This window comes from Saimiri boliviensis, chromosome 3 (genome assembly GCF_048565385.1).
Source record: "Saimiri boliviensis isolate mSaiBol1 chromosome 3, mSaiBol1.pri, whole genome shotgun sequence".
NCBI lineage: Eukaryota > Metazoa > Chordata > Mammalia > Primates > Cebidae > Saimiri > Saimiri boliviensis.
The window spans coordinates 50,666,952-50,688,884 of record NC_133451.1 but is presented as its reverse complement, the minus strand read 5'-3'; the positions used below and the strand labels follow the sequence as shown (position 1 = coordinate 50,688,884).

Here is a 21,933-nt window from a genome sequence, read left to right as displayed (position 1 = left end):
GAGGATACTCTCGTCCCCTTACCCATACCCAGCCCTTTGGGAAAAAGTAGCAGGTGCTGTTTCTCTAACTTTACTAGTTCAAGACAAGTCTCCCGCTAGATTTTCATTTCACCAACCCTCGATAACAAAGCTTATTTGAAATCCCCAAGGATTCCGTGATCCCTTTTTTAAACCCTGCGTAAACATTTCCTATGTTCTGAAAAAAACCATGGAGTATGTTAAAAGTAACCTGATTGATGTAGCCAGAACTTCTTGGAAATTTCAAGTTCTTTGAATGAAAGGCCAATAATGTTACATTCTTGGTGTTGACTCTTCTTATCTTCCTTGGGGCCTTGTAGAGAAATGCTGCATTACAAGCCATCTATGTTTTAATGCGAGGTCCTTACAAGGTCCGACAGTCTTAGTTCCACCTCCTTCCTTCCTAACCCCACTTCTTACTTCCCTTTGCGCACTCTTACCTGGCTGCTCTGGCTTCCTGGCTCTTCCCTTAATACTCCAGATTTGCAGCTGTCCCTGGGCCTTCACATGTGCTGCTTTTGCCCCTGTGTTACTGTTCTTCGTGATGTTCATATGACTAGCTTCATCAAGACCACCTCCTGCAGAATTCTTACCCTTTTCTATGCGTCTTCTATATTTTTCTCCATAGCACTAAACACTGTCTTTCATACAATCAATTTTACTTATTCTTTAATTGCCTGTTTTCTCCAGTTAGATTGAGGTTCCATAAAGGCATTGATGTTTGTCGGATTTGTTCATTGCTCTTTCTCCGGTCCTTAACAAGTTTGGCGTGTAGTAGATGGTTAATAAATATTTGCTGAATGAAAGAATGTATTAATTAACAGAAAACTCAGGAATCTCTGTAAGTGACATCTGAGTTTGTAACTTTTCATCATATGTTGATCCAACTTGTTGTTGGTAGAAGACTTTTTTTTTTTTTTTGAGATGGGGTTGCCCTGTTGCCCAGGCTGGAGTGCAGTGGCATGATTTTGGCTCACTGCAACGTTCACCTCCCTGATTCAAGCAGTTCTCATGCCTTAGCCTCCTGAGTAGCTGGAAATACAGGCATGCACCACCACGCCCAGCTCATTTTTGTATTTATAGTAGAGACGGGGTTTCACCATGTTGACCAGGCTGGTCTCGAGCTCCTGGCCTCAGGTGATCCATTTGCCTCGGCCTCCCAAAGTGCTGGGATTACAGGCCTGAGCCACCATGCCTGGCCAGTAGAAGATTTTGACTATGTCTGGTGAAAAGTTTATTTAAGTCTGAGAACCAAAGTTTCTCTTTTCTTAGAAATAGCCTCATAGTCTGGCAATTCACTTTAGTACCTCCCTGAAATTAATTTTTCAGGGGACAGAGGGACTTGGACTGGCTTTGGCCCAATAATCAGAGCAGCATTGAGGAAAGGGTGGAGGTGACTGAATGCAGTGATGGCCTCTTCTGTAAGACACTCACAATTCCAAAAGTGATCGGAAATGACACTGGAGCCTACAAGTGCTTCTACCGGGAAACTGACTTGGCCTCGGTCATTTATGTCTATGTTCAAGGTAAGTGGTGAAATAAAATCTATTTCCCACGTCTCTTTACCAGTTATAAAAGACAATAGCGTCAAAGAAGAACTGAGTACAACAAAGGGCTTGCTCTAAAGGCTGTTTGTCAAGTGGAATACACAAAATTCTTCTCTCTTGAGGCTTCCTCTGAGAAATAAGACTCATTGATTGATTCCAGAGCTTGGGCAGTGTTACCTCTCTTCTGGCCAATTTGTTTGGGATTGATCGTTGTTTCCAAGGTAAATCTGTGTTCACTATTGGCCATTGAGACTTATAAAAGTCTTCTTATGTTTGAGAAGACAACCTAAAATTCCTGAAATTGAGGAAGATTTGGGGGTGAATTATGAAGAGATTTCTGTGGAGAGACAAGTTATCTACAGCAGAAGAAAAGATTTTCCCAAGAATTCATAGGAAAGCATTTTTGTCAAGGGCTCTAAAGTTTTTTTGCACATAGGAACTTTATTTTTCTTACTAATACTTCATAAAAAACAATTCCCTTACTCATGTGCAAATAAAGACATTGCTTCAAAGAGTCTTTTGAGGACAACGTTTCTTTCCTCTGCTTGTTTAGTCTGAGATCTTGGGTGACATACCCTATTTTTCTAGGATTTGCAACTTGGGATTGATACCGTGGAGGCTGATTTAACAACCATATAGTATAAAATAAATGTCACACATATTCAATATTTATAATGAGTTATGCGTTCTTTTGTGTTTCAAAAATCTTATACTATCTTATTTCTTTCTGTGGAAACCTGATTTAAATGATGAGATCCCTATGATATAAATTTGAGGAATATAAGGGTTGCATCATAGTTTGCTTGGATGTACCAAATATTTTTCTTTTCAGTGAAGATAAACAGACATTTTATGTATTCATGTATATGCCTCTTTACATCCCAGAGTATTTGAGACAGGTCAAGATGACCTAGACCTTTTTCCCAGAAGCAGCTTTTACAGGGCAAGAATTTCATCAGCTTTGGGAAACACACTTGCATATATCTGCTTACATCTCAGTAGTGTCACATATGGTCAGTGCAATGAAAAAGTGGAGACCACATCAAAATAACTTATGCCACTGGATTAATGATGTTTGAGAATTATTTTTGCCAGAGTAAGCACTGTCCAAGATAGAATGCTGTGCCCTTCTCCTCCCCTCTGCAGGATTTTAAAGAGACAAGGCTCAGCTCTTAGAGAATTTCTGACTCCTTTTGATCTGGCAGTCTTGGGAGATGCAGCTCTGTCAGAAGAGTGCAAGGATTTCCTGCTTTTAGCCTGTCTGGAAATACTACAAGATGAACTTCCCCCATAATATCTCATAATTTACTTCTCCTTAAGTCAGGAAACTTGGAGACATGTGAAAATTCATTTCATGAATTTCAGTAAATATTTTATTTTGAGAGGATGGGTGGTTGTTTGGGTTTCTTTTGTTTATTTCCTTCTTTTGAGATACTGAAATAGAATTGATTTACTAAACAGGTTTACTCTTACGTCAAAGGGTTAATTTAAGTTCCAAAGGCTTGCTCTGTAAGCAAGTTATGTAATATTTCATAACATGTGGATGAAAGGTAGGCAATATTAAGAAGCAGCAATCCTTAGCACTGTTTACTGGTACACTGCCTGTCTTTGGGTATACCATTAAATTCTGCTTCCTGTCTAAGCCTAAAGTTTTAGGAGTTGGGCTGTCCAAGATTTTGGCCACGAAGTTAAACAATGGGAAAGGAAGCACTAAAGTATTCTCTATGGATAGGTATTTAATGTCCCCTCTGATCCGCACCTTACTTCCCTAGTCTTCTGACCCCATTCTCTTCAGCAATGGATGGAGCCAGGAAGTGAGCCCTGGCCTTATAAGATAATGGCTATGGCATGTGGCGGGTTAGATTGGCTGCTTTTCTGTGCTTTCCAGCTGGGAAGGAAATCAAACTTCTGCTGTTGCGGGGAATTAGCTGCCTTTGTCCCCCTGTGGTTTAGTTAACTCTTTCTTCTCTTTGACTCACTGTTATGAAGCACTCTGAAAATGCTTGATCAGATGTGTTGGGCATAGCAATGTGAAATGTTATCTCTCTGAGACTTCAGGCATGACTCCATACCACATCATCTCTATCTCTGGGGAATGGACAAGTTTTCCAGCAGTGTGTTAACATTGGATGAGTAATGTTTGAACGGCTTTACAATCTTTTTTCTTTTTTTGAGATGGAGTTTTGCTCTCGTTGCTCGGGCTGAAGTGCACTGATGCTATCTCAGCTTGCTGCAACCTCAGCCTCCCAGGTTCACCTGATCTCCTGCCTCTGCCTCCAAAATAGCTGAGATGATAAGCAGGTGTCACCATGCCCGGCTAGTTTTTTTTTGGTATTTTTAGTAGAGATGGGGTTTTGCCATGTTGACCAGGCTCGTCTCAAACACTTGACCTCAAGTGATCTGCCCACTTCAGCCTCCCAAAGTGTTGGGATTACAGGTGTGAGCCACTGCACCTGGCCAGAATCTCTTCAGTTTTCTTCTCAGTCTTTGGAATGATAGCTTTTCGGATGTTTGTCATTGAAGATATCAATGACGGCTAAATGTTAAACAAAATGCAATCACTATTAAACATGATTTTTAGAAAGAATCATATCCCTAGTGTCCAGAATCTTAAAATGCTCACATACAAGCTTATCTTGAATAACTGAATTCAGAATTGTTAGTTGTTTCCTGTTAATCTAAAGATCCTTTAGGATCCATTCATTTATTTTCATGGCATTTACATTATTTACCTAAAGAGAGAGCGTCTGAGTTTTTTAAACATCAGTAAAACTTGTTGGTAAAGTATATAGATTTAACTTGAAATTTTAAAGTAAATATTATCCTTCATTTTGAAAAAAAGTATAATGATTAATCTTTTAAAATGTGAAATTCATAAAAATATATTCTACTTGTCAATAAACCTTGTGAAAGGAGTCAATCTCAATTGGGAGTTATTTCAAAATTTTTATGTACACAACTATATGCACATGCATGTGCACACATACACACACACACCCCCTCCTGTAGCACATACTTGTAGCCAGGTGTCTATCAACAGAATAATCTGTGGATGCCTTTGCTTGTGTGAGGTGTTACTTCCAGTTATTCACTTGTCTGGTTAGAGTTTTGGAACCTGAAAAATGACCAACTTTTCTAGTAAATACCGTTAACTCACTAATGGAACTAAATTTTCTTCTAGATTACAGATCTCCATTTATTGCTTCTGTTAGTGACCAACATGGAGTCGTGTACATTACTGAGAACAAAAACAAAACTGTGGTGATTCCATGTCTTGGGTCCATTTCAAATCTCAACGTGTCACTTTGTGCAGTAAGTTGCATCTCCTTCAATTGTCTGTTAAGTTTTCATAATTTTAAGCTAATATGAAGATGGGTAGACTGTTTATAATGTTTACAATGGGTCTTGAAGATCCTTTAGGAAGGGTCAAATACAATGAATAAAGTGAATTGGTATTCTTAAAAATAAGGTGAATTCTTCAGCAGTCATTGTACATGGCTCTTATTTTTGCACTGGATTAAATATTTGATATTTCTTTTTATTACCCAGAGGTATCCAGAAAAGAGGTTTGTTCCTGATGGTAACAGAATTTTCTGGGACAGCAAGAAAGGCTTTACTATTCCCAGCTACATGATCAGCTATGCTGGCATGGTCTTCTGTGAAGCAAAAATTAATGATGAAAGTTACCAGTCTATTATGTACATAGTTGTGGTTGTAGGTAAGAGGACAGTTCCTTTCCATATCATTAATAACAGACAGTAAAGAGTAACTCCCTGTATTAAGATCTTGTAGATTAAGATGTACAATGAAGAAGGATATTGAAAAGTATAAGAACTCAGGATATGGTGCCGGGCAGTTCATCTGCCCTTCTCTGCCAAATAAACCCATGTGCAATTGAGTTTGTCTCTTTTCTTGCCAAGATCAAGGATGAAAAGGAATTTTTTTTAAAAAAAGGATGAAAATGAATGGTATTATTGAAGCACATTTTATGAAAAATTCAATGTTGAGAACATTGCTTACTATCAATGATCTTAATTATGCCTATTTTATGGAAAGTTCAGCAGTTTGCTAAAGCTAGCCCTACTGACCTAGGGCTACGGACCACTGAAAGTTTACTACTTTTCTATCCACTGGGTTACAATATCTTTGTGGTTTCTGAAGACAGTACTTTGTAAAGCACTGCTGGCCTTTTTGCTGGGAGCTACCAAGTATTGGTGAGGCCTGCAGGGAAAAACATGTGTCACATTTTAAAGTTGCATTACTTTAAAAAATAACTGTGCAAAGTTATAGGCTTATTCTATCTCTCATCTTTTGTTTTTTTCAATTCACTTGCTCTAGGATATAAGATTTATGATGTGGTTCTGAGTCCATCTCATGGAATTGAGCTATCTGTTGGAGAAAAGCTTGTCTTAAATTGTACAGCAAGAACTGAACTAAACGTGGGGATTGACTTCAGCTGGGAATACCCTTCCTTGAAGGTAACACTAATGATTCAAAGCCAGACCTCTAAATACTTAGATAATAAGCCCCAATGAAGTTTACTTCAGAGATAGGGGCCTCTTTGGCTAGATAAAATATAAGAGCCTTAAAACACACACACAGACGTACACACACACACAGACACACAGACACACACACACACACACACACACACACACATTTTAAGGGAATTGCAGAAGAGATAGCACCCACAAAAAGGTGAAATACCAGGAATTTTGTCCTATTCTGCAACAGTCAGGCTATGAATATTAGTTTTCTCTAGGTGATTACATCCTTCCACATTATATCATTTCTCTGTTCTCCAAAGTTTTTGATTTACATTTCCTTTAAGGGAATTCCTCTTTAAGAAGTGGCATGAGATATGCTGCACCTTAAACATTGGTCGCATTTGCTGGTGTTTCTGCAGTGTACATCCAACTCATTTTCACCATGTGAGGTTTTAAAAATCCTAATTCAATTTGTTCCATTTATTTCTCCTGAAATGAAATATATTTGTTGTCTGCATGAGGTTGAAAGTTCTGGTGTCCTTATTATTAGCATTAAATAATGTTTACCAAAGGCTAAGATTAAATTCTGTGGGTAACTAGAAGCTATTGGTTAATGTTATACCGTGCTTTGGAAGTTCATTCAACTCTTTTTTCAGCATCAACATAAGAAACTTGTAAACCGAGACCTAAAAACCCAGTCTGGGAGTGAGATGAAGAAATTTTTGAGCACCTTAATTATAGACGGTGTAACCCGGAGTGACCAAGGGTTGTACACCTGTGCAGCGTCCAGTGGGCTGATGACCAAGAAGAACAGCACATTTGTCAGAGTCCATGGTAAGTTACGGTCTCCTTGGAAATTACTTTGTGCCTTGACAAGTGAGATAATTTAAATAAATGTAGGTCACTTAGTGATTCCTATTTTGTTCATTTGGAAGATACTTTCGAGTTCTTCTTGTTAGGGAGGCCACATGATCCAGAAGTCAAGAGCATAGCTTTGTCGTCAGGAACTTGGGTCCAAACCTTAACTTTGAAGATGAGACATGCTGGTATATATTAAGTGCTCACTTAGTATTGCTTGTTATAGTTGTTGCTGCTATTAGGTTACTATAATTACTATTAGCTAAGGTAGTTCTAAAATTTTCATTTGATTGCAAGGCTGAGAGGCCTATTTAAATAAGCATGAGCTTTGCAGACTGGGGAAACATTTAGCAACATACAGTTGACCTGTGAATAAATCAGGGGTTGGGACACTGACCCTCTTCTGCAGTCAAAAATCCATGTATAGGCTGGGTGCAGTGGCTCACACCTGTAATCTCAGCATTTTGGGAGGCTCAGGTGGGTAGATCACCTGGGGTCAGGAGTTCAAGACCAGCCTGGCCAACATGGTGAAACCCCCATCTCTACTAAAACTACAAAAAATTAGCCAGGCATGGTGGTGGGCACCTGTAATCCCAGCTACTCAGGAGGCTGAGATGGGAGAATTGCTTGAACCCGGGAGGTTGCAGTGAACCTTAAGATCACACCATTGCACTCCAGCCTGGGCAACAACAGGGAAACTCCTTCAAAAAAAAAAAAAAAATCAAGGTTTAACTTTTGACTTCCACAAAACGTAACAAATAGCCTACTGTTGACTGGAAGCCTTACTGATAACATAAACAGTCAACACATATTTTGTTTATTTGTATTATATGCTGTATTCTTCCAGTAAAGCTAGAGAAAAGAAAATGTTTTTAAGAAAATCATAAGGAAAAGAAAATATATTTACTATTAAGTGTGAGTGGATCATGATAAAGGTCTTCATCCTTGTCTTCATATTGAGTAGGCTGAGGAAAAGGGCGAAGAGGAGGAGATGGTGTTGCTGTCTCAGGGGTGGCAGAAGTGGAAGAAAATCTGCTTGTAAGCAGACTCACGCAGTTCAAATTCGTGTTGTTCAAGGGTCAGCTGGAATTGAACTGGAACTAAATTGAATGGGCTCTGAGTAATCATCTTAATTTTTTGTTTGCTCTCTTTTGTTTACATAAATATCTGAGTTTACATGATAATTTGTGTAGCATCCTACTTACAAGGCTTGGAAAGGATTTTGGATTTTATGCGAATGCATCAATAAAATGAAATTTTAAAAAGACCTTGGATAATACCATTTATTTGAGTGATAATCATAAAAGTGGCAATAACAAGTATGATTTAGTGAGCAGTTACTTTATTAGCTCATCTCACTTTTGAAGTTGAGATTGGAACTCAAGTTCTTGACTACAAAGCTGTGCTTTTGACCTCTAGGTCATGTGGCATCCTTAGCAAGAACTTGAAAGTTTCTTCTGAATGAACAAAATAGAAATCACTGTGTCCTAAATTTATTGAAATTATTTCACTTGCCGAGATGCTCTTGTCAAAATGCACAGAGAGAGTCATGCTCTGGCTTATGTTTTTATAGAATTACTCTTGTCCTCCAGAATACTTTAGGGAAATAAGGGCAGAAGTAAGGAGGTCAGTTAGGAGGCCAGTTGAAATTATCTAGGTGAGAGTTGAGGGGTGGCTTGGACAAGGGTGGCTGAGGTAGAGGTAGTGAGAAGTGATCTGATTCTGGATATGTTTTGAAGGTAGAGTCAAAAGGATCTGCTGATCCATTCATTGGTTGTGGAGTATAAGGGATAAGCAGTGGAAGATGACTCGATCGTTAGCACGAACAACTGAGTAAATGGTGGTGGTATTTACTGAGATGGCAAAGATCGAGGAGGCAGTGAGATTTAGGGAAACAGTGTTAGGTGTGTTTATCTGGAGATGCCTGTTAAACATCCAAGTGGAGATACTTAATAGATCAACCTGGAACCCACAGGAGTCAGGGCAGAAGATACACCTTTAGTAGGTACATGAATGATACTTTAAACCTGAGACTAAAGGATGGTGTAGATAAAGAGGAGGTCTGAGCCCTATTAACACTTGGTGGAAGAGGTGTGTGGAGGGTACCATGGGAGCACAGGAGGGGGAGCACCCAGGCATCTCTGGGGCACTTAGAGAAAGCTGCATTGAGGAACAGGTGTTTGAACTGAGACTTGAGAAATCACTAGGCTTGTGGGAGTGTGCTAGTGGGGAGAGAAAAGCAACACAAACACAAGAGGTGGGGAAGAAACACGGGAGGTGGGGGAGGAACATGGGAGGTCGGGGCGAAGCTGGACTGTGACCCACAGGGAACTTTGGAGCTGCAACTGCTCAGCTCCTCAAGGTCTTTGACTTCTCACTTAAAATAAAAAACTAAACCAAATGACCATTTACAGCAAGTTGACATTTATGAGAATAATTATTTTTATTTTCTTCCAGAAAAACCTTTTGTTGCTTTTGGTAGTGGCATGGAATCTTTGGTGGAAGCCACGGTGGGGGAGCGTGTCAGAATCCCTGTGAAGTACCTTGGTTACCCACCTCCTGAAATAAAATGGTAACTACTGGAAATAAATGCAAAGCATCATTTCTTGTGAGAGTAAATCCTTCGACTGTACTAATGCCTGAGAATTCTTGTTCATAGGTATAAAAATGGAATGCCCCTTGAGTCCAATCACACAATTAAAGTGGGGCATGTACTGACGATTATGGAAGTGAGTGAAAAAGACACAGGAAAATACACTGTCATTCTTACCAATCCCATTTCAAAGGAGAAGCAGAGCCACGTGGTCTCTCTGGTTGTGTATGGTGAGTCCATTCAGTTTTCCTCTCTGCCCAGGATTTGTTATGATATGTTGTCTTCCTCATCAGCTAAGCCACCATTCCTCTGCCTCCTGCTGCTTCACTCACATCATGGCGGGGCCTTTGTACAAAAGTCATCTGGGGTGGGGAAGCCGAAATGTAAGACCGTGTGCTCTGGCCATGTTTGTTTAAGAGGCCATGTAAATGAGCTTCATAGTGGTCAAATGCAAGATTAGAGTAGTGATACCCTCGACAACGAAACGCTGTGAAATAAGAATGCCCATAGGGACAGTTGTCAAGCTAAGTTATAATACCATTGTTCCCCTCTCATGGAATTGCCCACCTGGTATGCAGATGTGTAAGACCCTTCTCCTTGGATTTTGTGCAGAGCTTCTAGTTTGATATTGTAGTTGATGTATCAGTGAGGTGCAGGTGGATCCCAACTCTGAAGGCTTTTGAAGTTGACACTGTTGGCCTGGTTGGGATCTTGTTTTCTTTTTTGATGGGAGTTCAGGATCTGATTTTGCATCTATAAAGGAAAGATAGTAAGTTTTTGATTTAAAGATGATTTGAACTTTGTTTTCGGAAACCAAATGATACAAAGTGTTTTGAATGGAGTGGGGAGAAGGGTACCATGGTCAAGTGAGTGTGAGAGGTGCCAAGGTGACGTGTAGATGCTGAACAGGTTTCTTCATTGCAGGACTTCTCAGAACCTTTAATATGCTAATGCATATTGGTGTTCTCTAGGAGGAGAGACATAGAGAATTCAAGGTTTAACAAACCTATTTGACCACAGCCCACTTTGTCCCCAGAGCAAATTCGTTAATCTTTCATTCCAAACAGTTTGAGAAATGCCTCTCTGTTGTAATTCTTTGTACTCCCTTCTGGTATGGCATATTAAAACTTCAGGATGTTTTCTCATGACATTAAGGTGCTTCCATATGTGTCCTGATACTCCTCTGTATGCCTGCTGAGCTCGGCTTTATTTCATTTTTCAGGGAATATTTTAAAGATAACGGGTTCCAGAAAGGTTGCTTAGAAGCAGTGTAGGTGTAGGGGACTGGGGAGAGGAGGAACTGAAAAGTGTGTAAGTAGGATGGGAGTAGGAAATGAACAAGAAATAAAGACAAAACATGGACAGCAAGTAGCCCATTTTATCAGTTCGCAAAGCCAGTAAATATTTGATTCACTTTAGCATATACTCTGCTATATGAACTGAAGATAAAAAAGAAGTCAAATCTTGAAAGCATCATCTGAGGCTTTAGGTTGACAGTAATAAGGAAATAGTTTTGACTGTGCAACCAAAAAAGACAGAAAGGCGTCCGGGCGCAGTGGCTCACACCTGTAATCTTAGCACTTTGGGAGGCCGAGGCGGGCGGATCATGAGGTCAAGAGATGGAGACCATCTTGGCTAACATGGTGAAACCCTGTGTCTACTAAAAATACAAAAATGAGCCGGGGGTGGTGGCACGTGCCTGTGGTCCCAGCTACTCAGGAGGCTGAGGCAGAAGAATAGCTTGAACCCAGGAGGTGGAGGTTGCAGTGAGCCGAGATTGCACCACTGCACTCCAGCCTGGCGACAGAGCAAGACTCCATCTCAAAACAGACAAACAAAAGACAGAAAGGAAAAAGGGGGTGAAGAAAGGACAGGAGAGAGGGGAGAAGGGAGAAAGGGGAAGAGAGAAAGGGAATGGAGAGGGCAGGAGGGAGGAAGAGAGAGAATGAAAAACTCAGATGATGGTGGCAGGAAGGCATTCTCTAAAGATTTACACCTTCCTTTAACATGAGGCGGTTTAAGCATTTGGGTTCAGAAGTCAAGAGTGTCTAGGTTTGTTCCAGGTTTTGCCACTCATTAAATGAGTGACCTTGGGAGAGTCATTTAACTTTTCTATGTTTAATTTTTTTCTCATGTATAAAGCTGAGGACAGCAATAGTGGTTGTGAAGATTAAGTGAATGAATCCATGCAAAGCACTTTGAACAATGCTTGGCACATAATCCATGTACTTACTGTGCTATCTCAGCTATTTTCTGTAGCCTTGCCTTGATCTTGTGAACTTGAGGGTGCAGAGAGAACTAGTTCTGTAATGCAGATGAGAGGCACAGGATTTCAAGACTTGCATGAAGCCATTCAGCTTGTTAGTTTATTATTATTATTAGTTTATTGTAATTTTTTTTTTAATAGAGATGGGATCTCACTATGTGGCCCAGGCTGGTCTTGATCTCCTAGGCTTAAGCGATCTGCCTACCTCAGTTTCCCAAAATGCTGAGATTACAGGCATGATTACAGGAATGAGCCCCGATACCTGGCTAGTTGTGGTTTTTATGAGTATCGTTAGAACTCAGGTTTCTTGTTTCCACATCTAGGTATTCTTTGAAAAAGAAAGTGGAAGCAAGATCATTATACTTAAACAAAGTCAGCTTTAGTTGCTGAAATCCCCTGCTTCCCATTCTTCAAAGTTGATTGACAATTCAAAAGTTGTTTTTCCTGACTTCAGTCCCACCCCAGATTGGTGAGAAATCTCTGATCTCTCCTGTGGATTCCTACCAGTACGGCACCACTCAAACGCTGACGTGTACGATCTATGCCGTTCCTCCCCCGCATCGCATCCGCTGGTATTGGCAGTTGGAGGAAGAGTGTCCAAGCAAGCCTGGGTGAGTGAGGCCACGTGCGATTTGCTTTCCTGCCATCTTGCATTTCTTACAGCTGAGCTATGATGTGACTCCATCCTAAATGGAGAAGCCTAAACCGAAGAAAGCTTTCTCTCAAGGGGTACCCTGAATCTATCCATCTTTTCCTGTATCTTACATTTTAGGAGATGTCTTTGCTTAGAGTATCCTACTTTGGGATTAGCTAAGCTCAGCCTTATTAGATCAGCCCAGAGGTACATTACTCCAAACGCAGGCTATTTTCTCAGTTTGCTAATTGCCAATCTTTGGTTTTTCTCCCAATACCAATCAATTGGTGAATACCACATCGCTCTTTCTTATCTGTGAGTTCTATCTCTCAAAGGAAGTGCTGATAGATGAGAGGCAGTGATTGACCCAGCCCCAGTCCTCAGGGTCTCAGGCCCAGCTTATCATGATCTGACACAAGTCCAGACATCCTTAGGGAAAAACATAACAGGAGCATCCAACCTACCAACACCCTAAGCAGTCCACTTCCTGTTGTTGTTTTTGAAAGGGCCACTACGAGCTTCTTCCTTAGCCACTGATCATTTCCTTCACAGAGACCGTGGTTCCAGAGAAATTACTTCAAGGAGCCCAATGGCTTCTAAGTTTCCTTGCCTTCCTTTGAACTAAATTAACTTGAATTGTCTTGTTGGTCCAATTTATGAATGAAGGTTTGTTCCCAGAATAGCTGCTTCCCTCCTGTATCCTGAATGAATCTACCTAGAATCTTTTCCTTGTTAATGCCTATTTTTAATTGGCGCCAAGTCTTCCACCATGGTAGGCTATGTTGGAAGTTATTTCTAAGAACAGAGTAACCAAAGTCTGAATCTTTTCCTTACTCCTGATGTGAATGAAGGAAAAATTAAATCATAACATGCTCTGTTATCTCTTTCTTATAGCCAGGCTGTCTCAGTGACAAACCCATACCCTTGTGATGAATGGAGAAATGTGGAGGACTTTCAGGGAGGAAATAAAATTGAAGTCAATAAAAATCAATTTGCTCTAATTGAAGGAAAAAACAAAGTGAGTTTGAAGTTTTTAAATTGGAAAATTTGTCTCTCTTTAATGGAAGGATGGTACAGTAATGCGTGAGGCGTATTGGAGATTAATAACCAAATAGTCTGGTTGATAAAATAATAGCATATGAAGTCACTTTGAAAAGACCATTGACTTTTAGTAGTACCGTTAACTTATTAATAGCTTATCAGAGAAAGATAAAATATCTATGACATTAAATCTATGCATCTGTGTAAGGTGATTCTGATTTTATAAACATGAGAGTAAAAAAATGTGGATCATGTCATATTAAAACACATCATCGGTTTATGGTTTCCAAAGCCCTTTTTATATAATGTGTGAGCTCCACAGTAGCATAATTATACAAATTGAGTAAGTATCCCAAATCTGAAAACTCAAAATCCAAAATGCTCTAAATTCTGAACCTTTTTGAGTGCTGACATAATGCTCAAAGGAAATGCTTGTTGGAGCACTTTGAATTTGATTAGGGAAGCTCAACTGGTACGAATACAATGCAAAGGTTCAAAAATCTGAAAAAATTAAAAGTCCAAAACACTTTTGGTCCCAAGCATTTTGAATAAGAAGGACTCAACCCGTAATTGCATAAATTCGACAGTGTCCAATCAGTGCAGCGGTGGGAATGGCACAGGCTGGTTGGAGTGATTGTGGAGACTGCTGGACTTCAGTCTGAGTGCTTGTGCACAAACAGCCTGCATTGTTTACGGCCTGGGATTTGTTTTTTCCCCTACAGACTGTAAGTACCCTTGTTATCCAAGCGGCAAACGTGTCAGCTTTGTACAAATGTGAAGCGGTCAACAAAGTTGGGAGAGGAGAGAGGGTGATCTCCTTCCACGTGACCAGTAAGTACTCTTCTCTGGAGGTTTGGGTTGGATCACTCGCACAGCGGTTACTAAGCTGTGTAATTCCCTCTTATTTTTGCCATTCATGTGAGTGGCATGGCATTTAGGAAAATGGACTTGGATTTGTCATTGATGGTTTCATTCATGAACTGAAACTCCTCAGGTATCTCCTGGGTTTATGTGAAGTCAGTGCATCCAACTTCACTGGAGAGAGAATGGTTTCACAGATGCTTTAAACCACGTTTACGTCTCAGGCCTCAGAGTCTGATGCAGTACATGACTTACTGAGCTTCAGTACATATTGATGGGCTTGCTGTGGAACAGTTGATGAGGGTGGGCTTTCCGGAGGCGATCCGAATGAGAGAGGAGCAGTGCCCTTCCAGTGCTGCTGATTTTGCCTGTGCATCTTAGTTTTATAGATAAGCATTAGCTGACTCTGCTGGATGGAATATTTTAGTCAGGGTGAATTCGTTGGCATAAATGTAGCTTTCATGTCGTTGAGCGTTAGTGTTGATTAAGACCTAATTGTTAAAATTCTTTTAGGATTAGAGATTTTGCTTTGAATTTTTAAAATCTTAAACATTACATAGAACTCAAAGTGGAGATGTGGTAAATATCTGAGGAATTTATCTACATTTTCAAGTAATACATTTTGGCCAAATAAGATATTTTGGGACCTGAATTGTCTAGTTTGTCGAGTTGTAGTACATCATCTGGGACTGACAGAGCTTCATTTCTCTTGGTACTTTGTATTAGGCCGAAAGCAACAAGATGATAGTGAGCTGTACCAAGTTAAATCACCATTCAATAACTATGGCTTTTACATTTTAGGGGGTCCTGAAATTACTTTGCAACCTGGCACACAGCCCACTGAGCAGGAGAGCGTGTCTTTGTGCTGCACCGCAGACAGATCTACGTTTGAGAACCTCACGTGGTACAAGCTTGGCCCACAGCCTCTGCCAGTCCACGTGGGAGAGTTGCCCACACCTGTTTGCAAAAACCTGGAAACTTTTTGGAAATTGAATGCCACCACGTTCTCCAACAGCACAAATGACATTTTGATCATGGAGCTCAAGAATATATCCTTGCAGGATCAAGGAGACTACATCTGCTTTGCTCAAGACAGGAAGACCAAGAAAAGACATTGTGTGGTCAGGCAGCTCACAGTCCTAGGTAGGGAGATAATTCTGGATCATCGTGCAGAGAGGCAGTTGGAATGCCTTCAATGTAGTGCCGTTTAAGTGCGATGCAAAGATTACTGTCCTCTAGGAGCTTATGTTGTAAACTGGTGCACACTTCCTCACCAAGTCATTAAGGTAGAAAGAAGCTAATAATAATGAAATGGGGTATTAAAAAGAGAAAATAACGTGGCTCTTTCTAACCATGGTGATGGAGTAATTCACTAGTATATATAAGGGATTAGCTTGAACCAGGAAAATTTCTACTTTATCTTGGGCATCAGTTTATTTAAGTAGACACGTATTTGTGGAATGCCTGCTAAGAGCTAGGAGAGTGTCAGAAATTCACAGTGGTGAACATGAAGGACAGGAGGAGAGCACAGGCAACCACTGGGAAGTCACGGCACAGTGAGGTCGCTGTGTCCATGAGGACAGGAATTGTTCTCTCTTCTGCTCCCTGCTGTAGTTCTAGTCATAGAGCATAGCAGCATACACTAAGTGCTCAAGAAGGCACCTGCTGCATGAAGAGTGGGATGATGGGCTGAGTTTAGGACCTAGAAGATTCCACGGGAAGGAAGCTACAGTCACTATCTGTACCTCTGGGTGATCCCACGTGGTTCGGCATAGCCTAAGGTCAATGGGTTGATCGCTTCAGTGAGCAGATAGCTCTGTAAATTCCTCATAGATGCACTGTCTACCTCTTGTCTAACCTCATGCCCTATGCAAAAGCCGGGCGGTCATGGCTCTGTCTGTGGGAAAATCCCAGGGCAAATGTGGAGAGCGTCTCTTTGTGCCACTTCTCTCCATCTTCTCCTCCTTTTGGTGTCCCTTTTCAATTCTTAGGATGTATGTGCCCTCAGTTTTTTTACTGTTAGGAAGTAAATTGCTCAGGTAAATTACCCTCCACCACAGTTTTAGAGGGATAACGTCATCATCAGAGTTCTTGTCATATTTGAAGAGGTACCTTCTGGCAGACACTAGCATAAAGTTTGCTAGTTTTAGGACTCAGGTGTTATAAGAGGAGATACTTTGGGGTCAAGTCATCCCTGGGACCCTTTTCGTCACACCCCATAGATGACCACGGATTTTCTGTTGGCTGGTCTGTCTTCAAGGTTATGGAAGAATTCAGAAAAAGCTGTGAAGTAGGCTCCTGGCCTAGCGGTGCTCAGAAAATATGTGCTCGCAGTTAGCTCGTTTACTTCCCTCAGGACTCCTAAGTTGTTTTCCTAAAATCTCTTCTTAGAAGTAGGCTGGAGTCCAGTACATTTGCTTAGACTTCAGTGCAGTATGCTGTTGGGGTAATCTCATTTTGCTAAGTGTTGAAGTAGATTTTTTCAGCATGATCCCTTTTGATGTTCAGTTGGTTTGGACCAGATATTCCAACAGCACTTTCATAATTTGAAGGAAGAATAAATCTAAATTTTTCTTGTACACTTAAACAAATACTCCTGGGCTTCATTTTCTTTAAATCCATGACTTTCCTTAGGGTATTGTTGTTTTGTTTGTGTTTCAGTGGAAATAGCACTGAACTGCTCTTTTAGCCTCACCAGATTCAGTAACAGTTCAACTGTTTACTTAGTTATAGGGACATGGACAAGTCATTTAATGTCCCTGAACATCATTTATTTCATCTGTGAGATAATGCTAATAGTCCTGTTCTGTTCGTTACGTAAGATCAATGTGAGGAACACAAATTGTAGCAATGAGTTTTGTAAGAATTGCCAAATAAATGCAAGGCATTATTTGTTGAATGATAATAAAGTTTGGCACTTCCAAGAGAAATATGAAGGGATTCTACTGTATTATTGGCTAGAAATTTCATAGGATGGGAGTATTCCGCTGGAAAGGTTGTATCTGATTAGGGGAAAAATCCATATAGGTGACTCTGAACCTTTCTTTTGTGATGAGATTACCAGCTAGTATCACTAATATGAATGTTAAAAGCCATTAATCTGTTTGCAGTGTCCTGACTGACTTGTTTCACTTAACTTTACCCAGTGACCAGTGGTGCCGTTATCAACTTCTGCCTATTTTGAGCTTAATAAACCAACAAGTTCCTTTTCACTAAATTTAAACTGTTTAAAAGTTGGCTGACACTCGAACCATTTCAAAAGTTATGACTGCATGTTTTGTGATTTTCTTTTTGTATGTTTAGAGCGCATGGCACCCATGATCACAGGAAACCTAGAGAATCAGACGACGAGTATTGGCGAAACCATCGAAGTGTCATGCACAGCATCTGGGAACCCCCCTCCACAGATCATGTGGTTTAAAGATAATGAGACCCTTGTAGAAGACTCAGGTAGATAGAACTTGGCTACCACACTTGGGTTGCAGAACTTTCCCAGGGTTGCTATCTAAAATGCCGTATTATTTCTTAATGTAATGTAGCAAAAAAGCAGTATTGATGTCCATGGCCTGGTTCATTTCACAGACTTAGAATTGGAATATGGGGCCTTGTTGAATTCTCATGAAAGCCTTATAGGAGATCAGTCAGCAATATATCCCACATGACTTTACAGAGTTAGGTAACAGACCAAGATGAAGGGCGGCATTTATATTTGCTAAATTTCCCTGAAAAACTTCACAGACCACATCATCACAAATGAGAATGATCATTTTCTTCCTCTCTTAGGCATTGTATTGAAGGATGGGAACCGCAACCTTACTATCCGCAGAGTGAGGAAGGAGGATGAAGGCCTCTACACCTGCCAGGCATGCAGTGTTCTTGGCTGTGCAAAAGTGGAGGCATTTTTCATAATAGAAGGTCAGTGGGATAAAGAAAATGTGGTACGTGTATACCATGGAATACTATGTAGCTGTAGGAGGGAATCTGATCAGGTCTTTCGCAGCTGCATGGATGGAGCTGGAAGCCATTATCTTCAGCAAACTAACACAGGAACAGAAAATCAAACACCACATGTTCTCACTTATAAGTGCGAGCTGAACAATGTGAACACATAGATGCAGGGAAGGGAACAACACACGGTGGGGCCTGTTGTGGGGTGGGCAGAGGGAGAGCATCAGGAAAAATCGCTAATGCATGTGGGACTTAATACCTAGGCGATGGGTTAATAGGTGCAGCAAATCACCATGGCACATGTTTACCTGTGTAACAAACCTGAGTATTTTGCACATGTAACCTGGAACTTAAAAGAAAGAAAGAAGGTCAGTGGGAAGTCGTAGATACATCCTGCAGGTTTTAAAGATTAGTTTATATCTTATAGACACACATTCACTTTGAGTAGGGCAACTCCAAATGATTTTTAATATTTTTGTACTTTGTAAATTTTCTCAGTAAGCATGTATTCTTTTAACCAGCAAACATAATTAATATTGTTATGATTCTGCTTGCATCACATTTCCTATTCCTGTAGTTCTTACTGTGGAAAAATTCTTAGCCAGGCAGAATGAATAGCCTCCTCTCCCTGATTCTGTCTTTGTTTGAATGGCTTGATTAACTTATAGAAATGATGCCTTTATATTTATTTGGAAACATATTAGAATTGCCGCCTAATCATGGCAGTCCATGCTATCCAGATAGTCACAAGGGTTCAGAGTTTTAATTGAACTAGAGATAATTAAGATTCACTTGTGAACAAGAGACTATTGCTCTTCTGACATGGAGAATTTTTGATTTTTATCTAAGTATGTGTGTATGCAGGAGTGATGTGGAATAGGAAAAGTAATTTGTAGCAGAATATTTTATCTTAAGAAGTACATTCCTATGGCTTCTTTTTAATGGCCCACCAGGGGAAGAATAAAAAACTGTGTTGTGTGGGTAACGGAATGGTATTCAAGGGTAAGAAAGAAGGATGGCGACAGAAGGGAGAATCGATGGATTTCTAGGAACTCGTTCTAACTTGTCTCTCAAAGTCTAGATTTTGGTCCCTTTACTCTGCCAAATCTATGATGCCAAGTATTGCATCGAGATATGTTGACATATTTTCAAGTGTATAAGTTTATTAGAATTTCATAAACCACACTTGCAAATAAAGATTTCAAAGATCGTGGCAGTTCTGTCATTTCCAAAGTGATTCATGTTTTAGGGCAAATATGCAGAGAATCCACTAGATTCTCTCTGACGCTCTGCATTCTCGCTTGTTAGTGGTCTGCAGCTGGTTACAGATGCCTAACTAGGCAACACTGGCACAGAGATTATAGTTACTTGTTACCTGGAGTGAATGCTAAGAAAGGCAGAGCTAGATATTTAATCCTCCTGCTAGGTTCCCAAATGTTATGTGAGAATATTAATATACAAACACATAGAATATAGACTCTTGGATCTTTTCACCCTCTGTATACAATTGGACTTTTAAATCTGTGTGTATAAATAGAGAATTACTTCCCTAGGACCACCAGAAAAACAAAATCTACTCCAAGCATACTCGTGCTTGCTCTCCATGGTTAACTTAACTTTTATTTTGCAAACCAATGTATTACTTATTTTGCAAGCCAGTTTGTCACTTGTCTTCTGCTCTCTCGAGGCTATAGTGGGCCATCCGCACAGCTTGTGGCCCGGTTTGATTCCCCTTGCACTCTTCTGATGGGAGGCCTCAAGTGATGATTGCTTTCTCATCATCTCTTTGCTAATCACTCTTGGTTGGAAAGCCTCCTTCTGCGTTTTGTTTCTCCCACCCAGAGCTGTCCTTTGAAGCCCTGAGCATCTGCAGCTTTCCTTGCTGACCTCTAGTTTTCTCTTCTCTTTCCTTTCATGAGTGGTTTGAAACTCCCATTACCAGGCCATGAGTGATACGCTCATCTTGGCTACTTCTCTTTTCCTCACTCAGGCCCCTGACACAGGGACGGGGTAGTGTAGGTAATGGTTAGCTTATGTTGGACAGACCTCTTTATCTCTTGACTGAACCATTGACTAGCTATGTGCTCTCAATCAAGTCACTTAACCTCTCTGATCTTCTGTTTCTTCATCTGAAAACTGAGAGTTGTTGAAGAGATTAAGTGGAACAGTATATTTAAAGTGTATTTTTTTAAGTATATATATATATATTTTTTTTTTAAGAGAAAAGGCATACAAATTTATTAATGTACAGGGCTGGGGGCCACAGAATGATTACTCCAACCCCTTGGCGGGGTACAGAAGCTTATATACCCTTTGTCAGAGGCAAAAGAGGAGATGGGTAATGTACACAATTATTTGAGGAACAGTGAATGATTATAAGCGAGAAGGAATGAACCAGGGAGACAGAAATTAACTTGTAAATGATTCTCTTTGAAATCTTTGAGACCAAGAGGCCAGCTTTATCTTGTGGGAAAGTCCATCCAGGTGCGGTTGCATTCCTCAGTCTTCTTTTCTGCAGTAGATAATGAGGGAACAGAAATGATGAGTGCATAGTAGATACGTGGTCATTAGTAGCTCTTGGGTCAAAAAACTTGGTTTATTTCCCTATTTGGTTTCTTACATGATCCTTTTTCAGACATCGACTATCAGTTTAAAAGCAGATTTTTGTTTTCCTTAAATACATTTTTTTTCTCTGTAAAGAATGATCTGTTTTCTTTCCATCAAAGACTGCTCTTCCTCTAAACACTTCCTAAATTTGGCTCATAAGACATTACTACTCCTGTGCTTAATTACTTTAGAATTGCATTGTTGTAAGTTTTCATTAGCAATGTTTCGCAAGCTTTAAATTTTCCATTGACAATTCTGTAGGCCAGGTGTGGTGGCTTATGTCTATATTTCCTGCACTTTGGGAGGCCAAGGCAGGGGGAAGGCATGAAGCCAGGAGTTTGAGACTAGCCTGGGCAATGTAGTGAGACCTTGTCTCTAACAAAGTAAAAGAAAAATTAGCTGAGTTTAGTGCTATGCACCTGCAGTCCCAGCAACTTGGGAGGCTGAGGTGGGAGAATCGCTAGAGCCTAAGAGTTGAAGGCTACAGTGAGCTATGATTGTGTCATGGTACTCCAGCCTAGAACATAGAAACCATGTGTCTAAAAATAAATAAATAAATAAACATTAGGTTTAAAAAAAAAGAATTCCGTAGACCCCATCCAAGTTAGGGGTGTGTGACTATTGTCCTCTAGGATTTTTCCAAGTTGGCAAGCTTGAGATCTTGCTTTAGTGCTAAAATGTGTCATCTTACCAAAAAGAAAAAAATCTATCTATCTATCTATCTATCTATATTATATATGTACGTATGTAAGTTTCCACTGGTTGATACTCATTCAGTTGTGTCTTTCCAGGTGCCCAGGAAAAGACAAACTTGGAAATCATTATTTTGGTGGGCACAGCGGTGATTGCCATGTTCTTCTGGCTACTTCTTGTCATCATCCTGCGGACCGTTAAGCGGGTAACAAAATAATTTCCCTTCTGCCCATGCACATTGGTTTTCATGATTAATGAAAACTGACTGGGGTTCTTTGAGTTGCTTCTTCCCATTGTTATTGGCTCAATGGGAACATTTTTATTTCAATACAATAACATTCTTGCCCACTTTCTTTTGGCTGGATCTCAGGGATTTAATT

The 21,933-nt window shown here is 40.2% G+C and overlaps 1 protein-coding gene across 1 annotated transcript in view; it reads left to right on the top strand.

Annotated features, from left to right (window-relative positions):
* KDR (kinase insert domain receptor) overlaps window positions 1-21,933 on the top strand; it is a 49,432-nt gene that overhangs the window by 6,103 nt on the left and 21,396 nt on the right. Inside the window, exons 3-16 of the mRNA XM_003933616.4 lie at window positions 1,348-1,544; window positions 4,747-4,877; window positions 5,115-5,283; window positions 5,904-6,043; window positions 6,709-6,886; window positions 9,368-9,482; window positions 9,570-9,733; window positions 12,224-12,380; window positions 13,298-13,421; window positions 14,167-14,275; window positions 15,107-15,448; window positions 17,609-17,755; window positions 18,089-18,220; window positions 21,652-21,758. Of these exons, the coding sequence (XP_003933665.1) occupies window positions 1,348-1,544; window positions 4,747-4,877; window positions 5,115-5,283; window positions 5,904-6,043; window positions 6,709-6,886; window positions 9,368-9,482; window positions 9,570-9,733; window positions 12,224-12,380; window positions 13,298-13,421; window positions 14,167-14,275; window positions 15,107-15,448; window positions 17,609-17,755; window positions 18,089-18,220; window positions 21,652-21,758 (2,212 nt within the window). The remainder of the gene's footprint in view (window positions 1-1,347; window positions 1,545-4,746; window positions 4,878-5,114; window positions 5,284-5,903; window positions 6,044-6,708; window positions 6,887-9,367; window positions 9,483-9,569; window positions 9,734-12,223; window positions 12,381-13,297; window positions 13,422-14,166; window positions 14,276-15,106; window positions 15,449-17,608; window positions 17,756-18,088; window positions 18,221-21,651; window positions 21,759-21,933) is intronic.